Source organism: Myxocyprinus asiaticus, chromosome 9 (assembly GCF_019703515.2).
Source record: "Myxocyprinus asiaticus isolate MX2 ecotype Aquarium Trade chromosome 9, UBuf_Myxa_2, whole genome shotgun sequence".
In the NCBI taxonomy this organism is placed as follows: domain Eukaryota; kingdom Metazoa; phylum Chordata; class Actinopteri; order Cypriniformes; family Catostomidae; genus Myxocyprinus; species Myxocyprinus asiaticus.
This window is the reverse complement of record NC_059352.1, coordinates 37,349,261-37,367,015: the sequence shown is the minus strand read 5'-3', so window position 1 is coordinate 37,367,015 and position 17,755 is coordinate 37,349,261. Positions and strand designations below refer to the sequence as shown.

Here is a 17,755-nt window from a genome sequence, read left to right as displayed (position 1 = left end):
CCTATACAATTTTGGTATTTAAACCATTCTAAAAAAAATGTTTTTAGCCATTTTGAATTTGTGTGTGTGTGTGTGTGTGTGTGTTACATTATTTATAAGACATAGATTGAGGAATACTAAAGAGGTTTGGGCACAACTCCAAAAAGTGGATGAGGTACAGTAGGGCTGGGCGATATGTAAAAAATATTTTACTGAAAATATACTGCCTTAAAAAATATCGGAATATCCGATTACATCGTCAACCCCCCTGACGAGGGTCGGTGATTTTTTTATTTTTATTACTTTGCTTCATTGATTTTGCTTTAAAAATGTAATTCATTTATTGAAACACGGAAAACATAAACAAACGATATTTCTAAATTCAAATTGTTCTTTAAACTAAATAAAAAAGCAATAAAATAATGAAGTGATAAAAAAATCTTATTTAACCACCTCCCCAAATCCAAACATTTACCGTCTCCATTTGCCGTCATGCAAGGATCCATCAACGACACCAGATGGAAAATTACTAATAACCTACAGATTAAGAACTAAAGACAATTATAAATGTAAAAACAATAATAATAAAAAATAAATAAGCCTCATAAATTCCCTTATTTTCCCAAAATGATGCTGCCAAATGTGTGTTCTTATCGAATTTGCATTTGTATTTAATTTTGGTAATACAGTTAATGCTGCCTAAAGAAAAGAAAATAAAACTCAATTTTAGGTTCAAGGTGAACGTGTCTTGTTTTACTTTATGATTTAATCACTTTCTTCTTTGTTTCTTTAATACAAAGATATATATTACTGAACCTGCAGAGTCGAGTTCACAATGCATGCCAACCGAGTGGAAATAATGGAAACTAAACTAACAGCAACTCCAGAGATTATTGGAGATAATTTGCATCATTCTCATTGTCTATGAAACAGAGAAAAAAAGAGTAAAAACTCTTTACATGCACTTGTTCCACGAGACAGGCTTGCGCTGCACGCCGACATACGTGTGTTCCACATTACAGGCTCGTGCTGCACGCCTATGAACAAACAGCGAATCAGACACAAGCATTGATGGATTTTCTTTTGTCTGTTCTTAAAAATATACTAAAGTGTGTTTCTTCAAGCGCATGTCTTTGTGACTAACAGCATTTCTTGTCGTGTGTCAGTCCGAGACTTCTTACAGATCGCCCGCCTGTTACGGGTAGATGATCAAAATTACCCACGCATGAAATACATTTGGACGAGGAGCTGCAAACTGGATACAGACTTGTCGCATTTTGCGGGTGCTAGTTCACACCCTGGCCACTGTTTAATATATTTGGTGAGTTCCCAGATCCATGGTTTTGCCATTTCCCGATATTGTCGATCATTATCTGTTCACAATCGGCATCGGGATCTTTGTAAGACATCGTTGATATCCGATTACATCATCATATCGCCCAGCCCTAAGGTACAGAGGTTGGAGTGAGGTCCCGGGTCTCTACAGACCCGAGGTATGCGTTTAAGTGTTAACGTGATTCGTAATTTTTTTTACATTTCCTTTGTGATAAAAACAATTTACTTCCAAAACAACAACACTAATCCAAAGAGAAATACAAAATTTTCATTTCTCGCCCTTTCTCTCTTCTTCCTTGTAGTTGAATTAAAGCATTTTTCATTTCAGGTGTTATAGGGGCATTTCACACTGAACGCATTTTTGCTTCTGTCCAAGTTGTTTTTTTTATGTAAACAAGCTCTAGATGGACCTCTTTAACCAGTGCAGCATGCAGGAGTGCCTGTATACAGTACTGTATGTTTATAGATGAAGTACGGCCACTCCCTATACGCAGATTACACAGTCTGCGTAGGGCACCAACAACCAGAAAATTACACTGGCTGCCCTTCCTTGCACTTTTTTGAAGGGCCCTTAGCGGTCAAGGAACACTCTCCCCGTCAGACGATCGCCTCGCACAGCCCATTCCCCCATGGTCAGACAAACAGGGACTGGATGGTAGTAAACCACTTTTTTTATAGGACTACACTACTGACTAGAACATTTCATATGTCTGTGGAGCTTCACCAAAAGTAGGATGGAATGCAAAAATGTTGCACAGTAGTGTGACTCCTAGAGGGGCAATTAACACTGATTGTTGTGGAGAGGCTTATAGTCAGTGAGTGGAGACTGGCCAATCTGTTATGTGCTCTGCTACTACCCCATCTGGAAGGTTGTTTTACTGGACCTGTAGATCAGCTTAATTCCCTCCCCCTTATGGGTCAAAGCCATGCCTCTTCCTCACAAACCCCACCCTGTAGGCATGAATACCCATGAAATATCTTCACTAAGACCTACAGGCTCCAATACACTCATGACGAAGTTCTTCTTCATTCTTTGCTCAGAGCTAGGAAGAAGGTTGAAACAGCTGAGCAACGATATACTATTTGCAAACATTTGGACACCACCCTCTCCACTAAGTCTGGCATTTCAGAGGAGCATTTAAATATTAAATGTGCACTGTCATTAGAACAAACTAAATGTAAAACAAATGTGACACTAAATGTCTTATCAATGACTACAGGCTTAATTCTATGAATAGAATCCACATGAGAATTTAAGAAGCTGTTTTAACCCCTCAATTATTTTTTAAAGTACTGTAATATGCAGTAGATGATGTGTAATTTGACACATTTACATTCTGCATTCATGGCCCTAATGCTAATGTTAGGACACTATTTTTGTCATTATATGCACCAGTTACACTCTGTGTTGTATTTTTTAATGGACTTTGTGGCAACTCTACAATCTAATGTGTTCATGTGGACTGATCTTGACCGAGTAAAGAAATTAACCAGAAAATATGTTGAAAAAAATAAAAAAATTCTTACAGTAGGTCACTCAACTGCCCAAACCTTTTTGTATACAGTCCTATAATTAAACAAAACAAAGGCAAATGTATCAATGCACAACCAAATATCACTGACAAATACCTCTATGCAAATCTGCTTTCTCCTTTGCATGCTTGTTTTGTCACAACAAGGACAAATAATTTAAATTCAATGCCATCCTACAATATCTGTCTGCAGTTCTGTAAACAATGCTATAACCTTCAGCAAGAGCTCCTACACCGGATGTAGATGTTCTAACTGCTGGCTATTTTGTTTAATTGAAGCATTAGCTAAGGGTTAACATTTTAGGTAAACACAACAGGAGAGCAGACCTTCTGTTTACACTTCCATTTCACTGACTGCAATGTGATGGCAAGACCACACTATCACTTTTTTAGACACCGCACTAAATGTCAGTGGTACATACACACATACAACAAGTATCATACTATGGCAAGGTCTGTCATTTAAATTGGGAATTGTTTTATAGTCTTAGTGCTTTTATTAAACTTAAGCAATGACTGTTATATAGTGTTAATATATTTTTTGGCTTCTTCTTAACAGTGTTTACATTTGTGATGGCAGTTGCTTCTCATAGTCAGCATCACAACAACTGAATCAGCCAAGGGAAAGTCAGTGTGGTTATATAAGGCTGGGAAAGACTTTTTAAGGAGTTTTTAAATACTTTCACATGACTGTCATCACAAGAACTACAGTAACTAGCTCCATTCTGATGTCACAGAGAAACAAAGTTTACCCTCCACTGCTGCTACGGGGAAAAAAGATGAAAGAAAAGGGTTCATGTTTCTACAGGACAAGAACTGATTTATAGCAACAGGCCAAGGATTTGGCTGTTCCATAATAACTTTCCTTGGCTCGGCTGTTCCATAAAGACTGGTGTTTGGAGGATAAAAACACCTCAGCTGGCAATAATTTTGATTAAACTCATTACAGATCTTGGGGAGAGCAAATTGGCTGTCTGATTGAACCAGTATCTTACTGACTCCATCAAAAGTACATTAATTCATGTCATAAAACATAGATTTGACTGTGCCTCTCCTATTAAAAATACAAAGTTTGGGTACACATTTAACTTTGACTCAATTCTCAGTGGCTTTGGGAATTCGTCTGATTGTTAAGATTCCGTGACAAATCAGAACAACAAGAAAGGAAACATTTTTTAGAATGTAAAGTTAATTCTACTCCTCAGGGACAGATTCAACCTGTAAGAGGAGTGGTGAGTTTAAAAGAGGGTGGTTACAGAGTTTTACAAGAACACAAATATCAGTGGGCAAAGCATCATTACTTTTCCATCCCTTACTGGAGCTTTTTTTTTTAAAAAACTAAATACTCCTAATATATTTCATATTTAAAAAAAAATTCTATCAAGGGGACTAGAGCTGGGCGGTATGGCGATATATATTGTTGCAACGGTATAAGTGTCAACCGGTAGAGATTTTGCTATACTGTGTATATTGCAGTATGGAAATATCCATGTGTGTGGTGCTTAATCTGCATTTGAGACTAAGTCAGCTTGTTTACGTGGACACCAGAAAGCCATAAATTGCACGAAAGCTGCTTAAGATACGAAAGCGGCGCTATTTTTTTGCACTCCGTTGCTTCACTTTTCAGATGTCCCACCATTGCTGCTGTGTTTGTTTCCTTTAGGGCACTTTCAAACTATCACTTTTGGTGCGCACTTAGGTTCGTTTGATGTCAGAGTTTGGTTCGTTTGGATGATGTGAACGCTGTTTTCTGAATTTGCTGTTTTTCAGAATTCAAGTCTGCTTGAAAAGGTGTTCTGGGTTACGGTTCATATGAACTCGGATACGGCGAGCTGCTAATATTAACACAATCGTACAAAATTGTGTAGGTAAACTGCAGTTGATGGTGTTTAATTTGTGCCTTTGCATGCTTCCAATTGCAATTACTATGGTATAATGTGTTTCTCATGCCTGCTTGTCTGTCAAATAAATTGCCTTCAAAGAACAGCTCACATTCTTCACATCTCTTGTAATGCATCCACGGGCTCGCTGCAGACAAACGCTAACATTCTTCATATCTTTGCACATTAATGCATCCGCGGCGGAAAAATGCATGTAAGCATGTAAAATAATGGTGCTAAATCCAGAGACAAACTTCAATAGCTACTTCCCTTAACACAATGAAGACGACATCTTCTCGAGTTGTTACCTAGTTACAATGGGATACATCTGCCACTTGATGATGCAATCAGACCGCGGTTCGGCCCAAATAATATGATGTGAACAGAGACCAGCGGGGCACAAGTAAACGAACCCGGGTTTGGACCAAGCAATCGAACCAAGTGTGAAAGCACCCTTACTTTCTATCGAAGCCTGCTGCGGCATTGTGCTGCAATAGTGAGGTTCCCCATGTGCACTTGAGTGCATACGCACAGGCACACTCTTCAACCTATGAGAACGCTGCTTATGCATTTACATTGCCACATCATGGGTTTTGTTTCTTTGTTGCAATGCTTTGAGATACCATCACTTGAGAAACGTTATAATAATAATAATAATAATAATAATAATAATAAGGGCTGTCGATTAATGCGTTAATTCAGTGTGATTAATTATATAAAAAATAACGCATTAAAAAAATTAATATAATTAATCATATCCCCGGACCGTAATAAGGAATATTCCTTTCATCTGAGCAATTCAAGCATGGAGTATCACCTGTTCCCTGTCTGTCACTCAATCAACACTGTGTTGATGTAGTGACACTAGGGGTTCGATCTTGAGAGCCCCAATCACCTTTGCTTAAAATAGGAATATGCATGCCACTCTCCGCCCCGGACATACGGGTATAAAAGGAGATGGCGTGCACCACTCATTCAGATTTTTTCTTCGGAGCCGAATGCATGTTATGTTCATCCTCTCACCTTTCGCTACACTGCTGGATTCTTTCGCCGCATATCAGGCTTCCGTCCTGCATGGTCATCCTGCAGGTCCACCAGGCCAAGGCACTGAAAGACCTGGATGAGGGTAGAACCGACCCAGGGCTGATGCAGGAACTGCGTACTGCGACCGACCTCGCCTTACGGGCGTGCACCCTGGGCCGGACGATGTCCACTCTTGTGGTCCAAGAGCGGCACCTGTGGCTCAACCTTGCGGAGATGCGTGAAGCCGAGAAAGTCCGCTTTCTCGATGCGGCCATATCCCAGGGGGAGCTTTTTGGTGACACCGTCGAGGATTTCGCCCATCAGTTCTCGACGGTGAGGAAGCAGACCAAGGCAATTAAGCACATCTTGCCATGGCCTTGCCACCTTCAGGCCTCCGAAGTCCCGCACTATCGGAGCCAGTACGCCGGCCTCAGAGAACAAGATCCTCCCGTGGGAAGTCGGCTCCACCTGCTGTCAACCGGCCCCCAAGAACCCCAGACGGGCTTCGAGGCAGCCCTGACACAGGCAGCCATGGGATGAGGCGACTGCCTCTGAGCCCGTGGTGAGTATTCAATCGCTGAGTGCCCCCTGGGCCTCTACACCCACATGGTCAATAAAAGAGCAGTTTCCTCATTCCCTGGGCCAGCGCACTTGTGACGGCCAGGCACTGGAAGTCTTTCTGGTCAATCAGGCGAACACGAATACCTCCTGTTCCTTCGTTCTCCGTTGAGAGACAGCCAGCGAACAGGTAAGTATGCTGGTCTCTGGGGTCGCTCGCCCACCCCAGTCACCAGCCACCGTTGCGGGCTTGTGGAGCAGCACATACCCCCTGGGCTGTCTTCAAGGTGGGGCACCTGCTGTGCCACGAACCACTCTGCCCGGGCATGGTAAGTCCAGTCGTCCCCTTGGTGCCGCTGTCGCGGAGGCTGGAGGCCTGGTTAGTGCTCTCCAGCGCCTCGTGGTGGCTCATCAGGACCATTCACCTCGGCTACGCGATCCAGTTCACCAGACACCCACCCAGGTTCAGTGGCATCCTCTCCACTACGGTGCGGGGCGTGGGTTGCTCCGTCCTCTGGGTGGCCCAATCTTGGATCTGCGTGCCATGAATGGCGTCAGTATGACATCAGGATTGGTTCGCGGCCATTGACCTGAAGGACGTGTACTTTCACGTATCAATCCTTCCTTGACACAGACCCTTTCTTCGGTTTGCCTTCGAGGGACGAGCATACCAATACAAGGTCATCTCCTTCGGTCTGTCCCTGTCCCCTCGCATCTTTACCAAGGTCGCAGAGGCTGCCCTGGCCCCACTGAGGGAGAAAGGCATAGGCATTCTCAATTATATCAACGACTGGCTAATCCTAGGTCACTCACGAGATCTGTTGTATGCACACAGGGACCTTGTGCTTCAGCATCTCGACTGACTCGGGCTTCAGTTCAACTGGGAAAAGAACAAGCTCTCCCCTGTGCAGAGCATCCCTTTTCTCGGTATGGAGTTTGAATCAGTCACTCTCAAGGCATGTCTTACGACCGAACATGCTCAGTCAGTGCTGACCTTCAGGCAGAAGGTAGTGGTGCCAGTGAAACAGTTTCAGAGGCTCCAGGGGCATATGGCATCCTCTGCGGCGGTTCTCCCCCTCAGGTTGATGTATATGAGACCGCTTCAGCACTGGCTACAGACTCGAGTCCCGAGGTGGGCATGGTGCCACAGCACCCGGTGTGTGACCATCACGCCACAGTGCCGTCAGACTTCCAGCCTTTGTCAGACCTGGCATTTCTACGGGCACATGTTCCCCTAGAGCAGGTCTCAAGATGCATTGTGGTCATGACAGATGCCTCAGGCTGGGGTGCTGTGTGCAATGGGCATGCAGTGTCGGGGCTCTGGACGGAGCACCAACTCCAATGACACATCAACCACTCTACGAGGCGGCTGTATGCCTTGAAGTGGCGTCTCTTTGTGAACTGGTGTTCTTCGCCGTCGGGTCTGTGCTGTCTTTCCTTCAGTAAGGGCTGGAGAGATGGCTGTCTCCCTCTACCCTGAAAGTGTACATGGCTGCCATAGCAGCTTACCAAGATATACTGGACAGGAGACCCTCACGACAGCACGACCTGATCAACAGGTTCCTCAAGGGTGCGAGGAAGTTGAATACTCCTAGACCGCGCCTGATTCCCTCTTGGGATCTCTCTGTGGTCCTACCTGCCCTACAGAGAGCCCCCTTTGAGCCCCTGGAGCAGGCCGAGTTCAGCACTTTGTCTCTGAAGATGGCCCTCCTGGTGGTGCTCACTTCCATCAAGAGGGTGGGGGACCTGCAGGCGCTCTCTGTTACCAGCGAATGCCTGGAGTTTGGGCCGGCACACTCTCACATGATCTTGAGACCCTGGCCCAGTTACATGCCCATAGTTCCCACCACTCCTTTTCAGGACCAGGTGGTGAACCTGCAAGAGCTCCCTTCAGGGGAGGAAGACCCGGCCTTGTCGTTGCTGTGTCCAGTTCACACCCTGCAAATCCCCTCGGAACAGCTCTTTGTCTGTTTTCGAGGACAGCAGAAGGGGAAAGCTATCTCCAAGCAGAGGCTAGCCCATTGGATTGTGGGTGCCATTTCTCTCAGGACTTGCCGTGCCCCTTGGGAGTCCGGGCGCACTCCACTAGAGGTGTTGTGTCCCTAGGCACTGGCAAGGGGGGCCTCTCTAGCAGACATATGCAGAGCTGCGGGTTGGGCTACACCCAATACCTTTGTGAGGTTTTATAACCTATGCATAGACCTGGTTTCGCCCGAGTGTTACGCGGTAACAGCAGGTAGACCAGGCGGCCGGTTGGGTGTACCGCTTGCATTGCGCCCTTCCCCTTTTTCAAAGGTGATAATGTGCGCCTTTTTGTCCACAACAGTTCCCTGTATCCGGTGAACCCCAGACACCTCTCTAATTCTTAAGCACCGTTCGGTGATGAACTCGGCAGAGGAGTAATGGCACCAGGCCCAGTACTCATGGTATGCCCCTTTCCAGGTGAGCCCGTGTGCTCGGGATCAGTGCTCCATGCATGGTGATTCCCTCTTGGTAATCCCGTATGATGAGTTTCCACTGTTCAGTTTCCCCTTAGGTGAAACCAGTGTTTCCTCTCGCCAGAGCTTTCTCTGCCTCTGCCACTGGGGCTGCATACCCTCTCTGTGGGTAGGGTCCTCTGGTGGTATCATTCCATATGTGAACTTCCCCGTTGGTAAGTCCATGTGAGGTATTCTCCATATGTTAACCTCCCTCCAGCAGGATGTGGTCTCCATAGTGCCCTCCCTCCTGGAGAGGGAAGAGCACTTCCCAGCGCTATTCTAGAAAGTGCTCGGTGGGAAATTGCTTAACAGCAAATCAGGAAAGACTGCCGGTAGCCTCCTCGGGTAAGTGCCTCCTCCCCCCCTTAACAGGACTAGGGAGACGCCTTACCTAACTCGCTGGAAGGTCACGACGTGGTTGAGCGCTCACTGTGAGGCACGCAGCAGCTTGACTGTGTCCACTCTTCCACACCTTGTGACATGGTTCAGCGCCTGCGGCGTTTCCTATAGGAACCCCAGGTGTCTACATCGACAGAACGTCGAGTGAGTGACAGACAGGGAACATCTTGGTTACTGATGTAACCTCTGTTCCCTGATGGAGGGAATGAGACGTTGTGTCCCTCCTGCCGCGGCGCTGAACCGGCCGCTGACATGGCCGGGACTCTCTATCGGCTTCTCAGCATAAATCTGAATGAGTGGTGCATGGCATCTCCTTTTATAGATCCTTTTATGTCCAGGGCGGAGAGTGGCATACAAATTCCACTTGCCAATTCTCGTTGGCCTTTACTATTTTAAGCAAAGTTGATTGGGGCTCTCAAGATCGAACCCTTAGTGTCACTACATCGACACAATGTCTCATTCCCTCCATCAGGGAACAGAGGTTACATCAGTAATCAAGACGTTTTCTCCAGGGGGCAGTAAGCAAAACTCGCTGTACAGGCAACACGTATCATATACAGACAGAGAACAAACCACTTACACAAGATGAGAACATGTTCTTGCATACAAACACAACTTGATGAAGAGCAAATCCAAAGGCAGGGATCTCAAGACGTGTTTTTTTAAGTTTCAAACTTTGTTTAACTTGACACAGTGACCTAAATTGGTATGTTTATGACGCAACGCAACTGAGACGCTCCAAAAGCATCTGTCTGACATAGGTATACACTGATGCGTCCTTAGACAAGCCTGGACCATAAATCTTGGACTGATTGACGAATTCAGTTGCAAAGTGGATTGCTGTGAAGTGTAGGCCAATGATAGGCTTTTGTTCAATAATATGGAAATAAACAATATATTGCATTCTAGTCACTTTTTGTATTGTCTTTTTTAATGCTTCACTTGTGTGACAAAGTAATGTAATTCGTTTTAATAATCTGTATTATAATTTTTTTATAATATATATTTTTTTATTTATAATTATTTAAATATAACTATTTATAATTATTTAATCATTATATATTTAATTATTGTTATTTGAGGGGCTGTCTCAGCAAATATTTAAGTATATGATTAATTGCGATTAATTAATCGGCATACCATCTTCAAAAAATGTAATCGATTGACAGCCTTAATAATAATATTGGTCTTTTCACATCAGACTGTGAAATGTGGCATATTCTGAAATTCATTGTTGCTGTAAGGTTGATCTAAAACCAAGTTAAGTGTTTTTCATTTTCTTTGACTATTTTCATCAAGTTCCAAATAAAGAAAAAGTGATCAAATGAGATTAAGTACTTTTCGTTTAGAAAGTAATTTAATTCACTTACTAGATTATCCAAAAATATACACTACCACATAAATATGGAATATGCAAACACATTTTTGTTGATTTTTAAGAAAAATACCTATATTGTGATCTGTTTCGACCTCACTCTGACCGTCACTATGGTCTAAATAGAACGATAACCTTCGTTCCACCTGCTCTCGAGACCTTATGTAAACAAAGTCATGCCCATGACCCTGGAAGCAGAACGTTACGCACTTATAAAAGCGGGTTAAACTTCCGGCTCGTTCTCTTTACCTTTCTCGCCTCAGAGACCTGGTACAGGTAGGAACCGAATTAATATTTGTTTATTCACCATTCAATTCATCACCCAGGTGGTGCAGGTGCCTTGTGTCCCTGTGAATTGTGGTGTTTTCTTGCATATGTTTTGTATTATTTGGTACCATCACTCAATTCATGCTGTATGTGCCTGTGAATTTTGATGAGTTTTATTGCATTATTCTGATATTCTGAGGCTAGTTTCTAACATACTAGCCATTCAATATTATGGATTATTTCTGTTTTCTTTCAGAGTATTCATCAGTTAAATCTAGTGAATATACTTCATTATAAAATTTTGGTGAGTTTCATTGCCCTTTTGTGCCCTATATCACTGTTCGCAGTCATTGGGGTTTGATATAGGCCTGCCAGGTACGTTTGCATACTGTTGCGGGCCTTTTGCTTTGATGGGCTTGATTTACCCTTCACTGCTGTTCGCAGTCAGTGGGATTGTGTGGGGCCTTACCTGGTGTGGCAGGGGTATCATGGCCTCTCAGTGCTGCCGATTTTGTCGATCAGCTATGGACCCTCGTGATGGACATAGGGAATGCCCTTCATGCCTGGGGATGGCTCATTTGAGGGAGGATGTGGATAATCCCTGCAGGGCAGCTTGTGACCTGTCCAGAGAGGAATGATTTCGCCACACTAATAGGGTGTGTGGTTCTGTACCTGAGCGTGGTAGGGAGAGGGAATGCTCATCAGACAGGCCTAGTCATAAGCATTCTCGCAAGCACTCACGTGATCGTAATGACGCCGCACACAGATCAAGCTGTGAGAGGGTAGTTGAAGTAGCTAAACACACAACTCCTGCTCCACCAGCAGAAGGTGGCAACACAGACACTCAACTACAGATCCTGGCAGCTATTCAGAGTTTATCGCAGAGGATGGACAGAGTTGAAGCTTGTCGCTCATTCTCACCATCACTACTTCCTGGTCAGGAATGCGTTCCTCCACCTGGGCAACAGTGTCATCCTGACAAAGACACAGAGGATGCTGATGTATTATCTCTTCTTGCTCCCCACTCGCTGTTCGATAATACACAGCAGTCGGAAGGAGGGAGCCAATGGGAGAAACCCCATTCGGATTCCGCCGAAGTGGATGAGGAATCGGCAGTGAAGGAGGATTTTCCAGCGAATACCCTTGTTACTAGGGTATTTAGTGCAGCAAAGATTGTTGGTTTGCAGCCTTCTTTGCCTGATCCTGCTCCTGTTGGGGGTGTCTGGGAAGGCATATCTCAGACTAATTCTCCACCTTGCATTCCAGTGGCAGATTATTATACCTCAGTGTTGAGGACAGCATGGAAGAAACCATCTCAGAAGCCCCAATTCAATGCAGGCTGTAGACGGTTGGCCAATACCCGTTAACCAATGGAAACTGGACTGGGGGACATGCCGCCAGTAGAACAAGCGATAGCATCATGGACTGCTCTGGGACCAGCCCGTGCATCTGCTAACCCTCGCTGTCCCAGGAAGGAGTGTGCGAAAACTGACCATCTGATCTCATGATCTTTTAATGCTGCTGCACGTGCAGCTTGTACAGGCAAAGGCTTTGGCTATCCTCTTAGCAGCCCTAAGGAAAACAGTAAGTGCGGATGACCAGGATTCTAAGAACCTTGTTGATTCTGCTCTGGCAGCCCACTCAAAATTGACACGCGATGTGGGGGAGGTTATGTCTTCAGCCGTTTTATGTCGTTGACAGATATGGCTGGCACAAACCACTTTGCCAGAGACCATAAGAAGCGAACTAATGAATTTACCAGTAATGCCCGGTCATGTCTTCCATTCAGATTCTCAGGAAGTGCTGGATAGGGCTGAGTGCTCCATTACAACGAGAGAAGCTGTCCAGCGGGCTTGTCACAAACCAGCTCCAGTCTTCAGACAAGATCTTAAGAAACTCAAAGGCCGCAACACCCTGCTTGACCTAGACACATGAGTGGCGATCCTGTTAGTGTTCAGGGGCAGAGCTTTTGTGTCCAAAAACAAAATCCTGCCACACATCCCCAGAGGAGAACTCTCAGAACAGAGAAGCTCTCGGAGGGGTGCAGGATGTGATGGCGGTCCTGCGTAGGGGTCAGGGGCAGGCCGTCGACTGTTCCTCCCAACTTTCATGGTTTTATCCACAATAGCTCACGGGTAACAGCTACAGTTTCGACGGCGCCGTATTGATGGAAGAGGTGCAGACTCTTTTACAAAAAGGAGCAATTGCAAAGGTGCCCTTCAACACACAGCAGATTGGGTTTTATTCAACCTATTTCATAGTTCCAAAAAAAGATGGTGGTCATCATCCCGTTCTCCATCTCAGGCACCTCAACCAGTACTTAAAAATTCTTCCATTCAAAATGATTCATACAAAGATGATATTGCAGTCCATACGTGCAGGGGAATGGTTTACGTCCCTGGACTTAAAAGACGCATATTTCCACATTCCAATTTGTCCAGAGCACAGGCCTTTTCTCCGTTTTGCTTTTCAAGGCCAAGCTTTTCAGTTCCGGGTTCTACGATTCGGCCTGTCTTTGGCACAGAGAGTTTTTACTCAGGTGATCTCAGCCGCCCTAGCTCCCCTTCAGTTGCGGGGTATCAAAATCCTGCCATATCTGGACAATTGGTTAATTTGTGCTCCTTCTCTAGAGCAGGTGATCAAGAACACGGAGGAACTACTAGCTCATATTCTGTCCCTGGGGTTCACGGTGAACTGGAAGAAGAGCTGTCTCCAGCCTCAAAAGCAGGTAATTTCCTGGGGCTATATTTCAATTCCATAACAATGGAAGCATGTCTCACTCCCCAGAGAACAGACAGCCTGGAGAAGGCATTAAGTCACTTCCAGAAGGGGAAGCTTGTGACAGCTCACAGGGTTCAGAAACTGGTAGGACTGATGGCGGCAGCATCAATGGTGATTGCTGAGGACACATCCGATACAGAGATGGTTCAATTATTTTCATCTTCATCCAAAAAAGGACAGAAGAACAAGGCTGTTGGTGACACAGGCATGCATGCGGGACTTACTCCATTGGAGGGACAAGGATTTCCTCCACAGGAGAACCCCACTAGTCAATCTTCCTCACAGGAAGAACAGTGATAACAACAGATGCATCACTGACAGTCTGGGGAGCCATTTGGGAAGGCAGGTCAGTAAGTGGCAAATGTGACCCCCCTTGGTCATCAGAACACATAAATGTGCTCGAACTGAGGGCTGTTCATCTCGCTCTCAAGGGTCTGTTACCGTTTTTACGCCACAAGCATGTGCTAGTGAGAACGGACAGTACCTCGGCAGTTTACCACATAAATCAGCAAGGTGGGACGAAATCACTACGCTGTCTCCAGGTGGCAACGGATCTGCTGACATGGACATGGCCACGGCCATCCTCATTGAGAGCAATCCACATCCCGGGTGTGACAAACAGAGCAGCCAACATTTTGTCCAGAACAGGGCCTCTCCTAGGAAAGTGGCGGTTACACACGGAGGTAGTAGCCCAAATTTGGGCTCGATACGGGACAGCTCAGGTAGATCTTTTTGCCTCCAGGGAGACGACCCATTGCCTGGGATGGTACTCCCTCATGGTACAAGAAGGCAGCTTAGGTCTGGATGCTCTGTCACAAGAGTAGCCGACAGGCTTATTATACGCCTTTCCTCTGATTTCCCAGGTCCTCCAGAGGATCAGGGAGGGTCATTACACAATTCTGCTAGTTGCTCCATGCTGGCCGGGAAGACCATGGTTCCCGGACCTAGTTCAGCTGATTCAGGGTCCCCCGTGGCAACTACCATCACGGGCGGATCTTCTGTCCCAAATAGATGGGCAGATTTGGCATCCAAACCTGATTGCACTGCGCTTGTGGGTATGGCCTCTGCAGAGTCCATCCCTCAACAGCTAGATGAAACTGTACATGAGACATTGAATAATGCCAGAGCTCCATCTACTCGCATTAATTACTCCATAAACTGGAGAATTTTTTCAGAATGGTGTTTAGGCATGAATATTGATCCAAGAACCTGCTCTGTGCCACTTGTCCTTAGATTCCTGCAGTCTCAACTGGACCAGGGCAAAGCAGCCAGTACAATCAGGGTTTATGCCTCATCTATTTCAGCATCTCATGGGGGAGTTGATGGCCAGCCAATAGGCCAACGTCCCTTGGTATGTCAGTTTCTGAAGGGAACTCGTCGCTTGTGTCCAAATCGCACTTTGCGGATACCAAATTGGGATTTGCCTTTTGTACTAGACTCTCTCACTTAGCCCCCATATGAACCTATGGCTGATGCAGATTTAAAAGCTTTGTCTCTCAAGACAGCTTTTCTCTTGGCTATATGCTCTGCTAAAAGGGTGGAAGAATTGTGTGCTCTATCCACTAGTGATGATTGTTTACGTTGGAGGCCAGATGGCACAGGGGCGACACTCTGGCCCAACCCTGCCTTTTTACCAAAAGTACTTAATCCTCAGTTTAGAAATCAAGTTCTGGAGGTAGTTAAATTTCAACCCCCTTCTTCTTCACAGGCTGAACAGCAGAGTTTGCTCACCCTATGTCCAGTAAGGGCATTACGCACCTATGTAAAATTTATTCTCAGCTTTTTGTTTGCTATGGAAAGGCCAGACTGGGGTTGCCACTTTCTAAGCAACGTTTGTCACATTGGTTGGTTGATGTTATTTCCCATGCTTATACGGAAAGAGGGTTGCCAGTTCCTATGGGAATACGGGCCCACTCAACTAGAAGAACACTGGGGCGTTCAAGGTAAGAGAACGAGCTGGAAGTTTAACCCGCTTTTATAAGTGCGTGACGTTCCGCTTCCAGGGTCATGGGCATGACTTTGTTTACATAAGGTCTCAAGAGAAGGCGGAACGAAGATTATCATTCTATTTAGACTGTAGTGATGGTCATCCTTCGGTCTCACAGATCCATAGTTATATTCATAACATATGATATATACTGTTACCATGATAAAATAAAATTACTCATAACGTGATACAGAATTTTGGTCATGTTGCCCACATCTATAAAGGGGACCAGCTAAAAATCAAGATGAGGTCAAGGTCAATTAGAAGAAAGAAGGGTGTTTGGGGAACTTGTGCAGCTCTGGAATTTGAAAAGGACAGTCTACGTGTGGATTCTGAAGTGAAAATGCTTTCCAGATGTGGTCAGTTGATCCAAGAGGTCACAGAACATCAAAGACATTTAACTGATAAAACCTGAATATCACTATATAGAACCAAATGGCATTAATCACAAACCTTTGACTTTTAACATGCCACCATGCCTTTTGAAACATAAGGAATACGCTGACATTTTTCAGTGTGTTACATGGTAATTACAACATCATTGCATTTAAAGACATTTTGACCTTAATAGCATTTGATCTATGAAAGCCAAACCATCTGGACTTTTCTATTTTCAATGCAGTGAACAGTGAGTTATGACAACAGAGATCAACAGCAGATTTCAAACTATTTGTAGAAGAGTATAAAATAGCATGCATGACTAAACCACTGCACCTGGCACCATTTATTTTGGCAGAATGACACAAATTCTCCTTACAGCGAAAACCTACTTCTCGTTAAGAACTGGATGCTGCTCTGAATGGGCTCTGTGTATTTTCAGCAACTCGAGACTATTTGGGCCATTTGTTGGGTGTGATGTGCCGCATCAGAGCAGTTTCTGTGCAGTCTGGGGTCTTCTTTCGGATTTTTCGTTTGATCTCTCCTTTATGATGTCACACAGATGTGCAGATATCCAAGCATGGAGATGCTGAGGCTAAACTGCACTAACGCTAATGTGGATGATGATGCAATTTTTTTTTTTTTTTTTTTTTTTTTTTTTTACCGCTATAATTAACCCATTCTATTTGCGTTTGATTTATAATGAAGTATTCCCTCTACTAACGTGCAATCATGTAGGTCATGCTAGCAACAACGCCTTTTAATTCAGACTGCGACGAATAATGTGTCTTTGTCATTCACAGGTTCCTATTATTTCTGTGTATGCGTGTGTGTGGATTCCCATTCACATATTAAGGACGAGCATTATCCATGTCTTTTTTTTTTTTTTTTTTTTCTGACTGCATGAGGAAAGGGGAGAGTAGGCTACAGCAGAACCAACAAATACCGTTTCATTATTCAGCAGAATCAATGAGGATTCAAATGAGACATTTGAAGATTTTGCGCAGTATGATAATAGATCTCAGTTTGTAACAGCACAAGAAATTTTGACAACCCCAAGTCTTACCTCTCGGGCTATTTGGCTGAGAGCATCATCCTCCGCTGATAGTTTCTCTCGGTTGGAAATTCTTTTCCTCCCCGTTACTTGAGTTTCCATTTTAAATTCCCTTATACTCTGGCACGCACTAATACAAACAAATAAAATAAAATAAATAAAATCACTAACTTAAGTGTTTCCAGTTAACCGTTCAAAGTGTCATGGTTGTGACAACCAGCAGATCATGAATGAATAAATTGTTGCCTGCCTGTAAAAAAAATAATAAAAAATAAAAAATAAAAAAAAATTAATAAAAATAACAAATATATATTATATTGTAATTGTTAGCAAAAAATGGAGAGCACTAGGACACATCCTCCCTTTGATGCCACATCGTCTCCATAAAACGTATGAATATTTGGCGGTAGCCTGTTGCACATTCAAACGAAACCTCGATGTGTAAAAACATCATAAATGAGATGGAAAATGACAGTTAGATGCGCCATGACCACCTAAGACCATATAGGCATTTCTGAGGCATTCCAGTATTCCATCCTGGCAATAGTTCGGTGTAACGTCCAAATAAACAAATGAAGAATAAAGTAATCGGTCCATAGTTGCATTTGCTTCCAGTTCAAAACGATCCCGGATGATTAGCGTCCCTGAAGTGAAAATACAGAAGCCCAACGTGACACGTTTTGATTTCAGCCTGTAACGCTGGACTCACCATGGGCACGGAGAGTGG

General features: G+C 44.3%; 1 protein-coding gene across 9 annotated transcripts in view; it reads right to left on the bottom strand.

Annotated features, from left to right (window-relative positions):
- LOC127446378 (leucine-rich repeat flightless-interacting protein 2-like) overlaps nt 1-17,755 on the bottom strand; it is an 85,241-nt gene extending 67,486 nt beyond the window's left edge. For 8 of the 9 annotated variants that reach the window (XR_007898208.1, XM_051707282.1, XM_051707283.1 and 5 more), the window contains exons 1-2: nt 17,523-17,712; nt 17,041-17,158 (exon numbers count right to left, since the gene is read on the bottom strand). Coding sequence is in view for 8 of the 9 variants with exons in the window: in XM_051707282.1 (XP_051563242.1) it covers nt 17,041-17,158; nt 17,523-17,551 (147 nt within the window). In the remaining variant the exon portion in view is untranslated. Of the gene's footprint in view, nt 1-17,040; nt 17,159-17,522; nt 17,713-17,737 lie in introns of those variants that run through there. The other variant, XM_051707273.1, reaches the window with a different exon arrangement.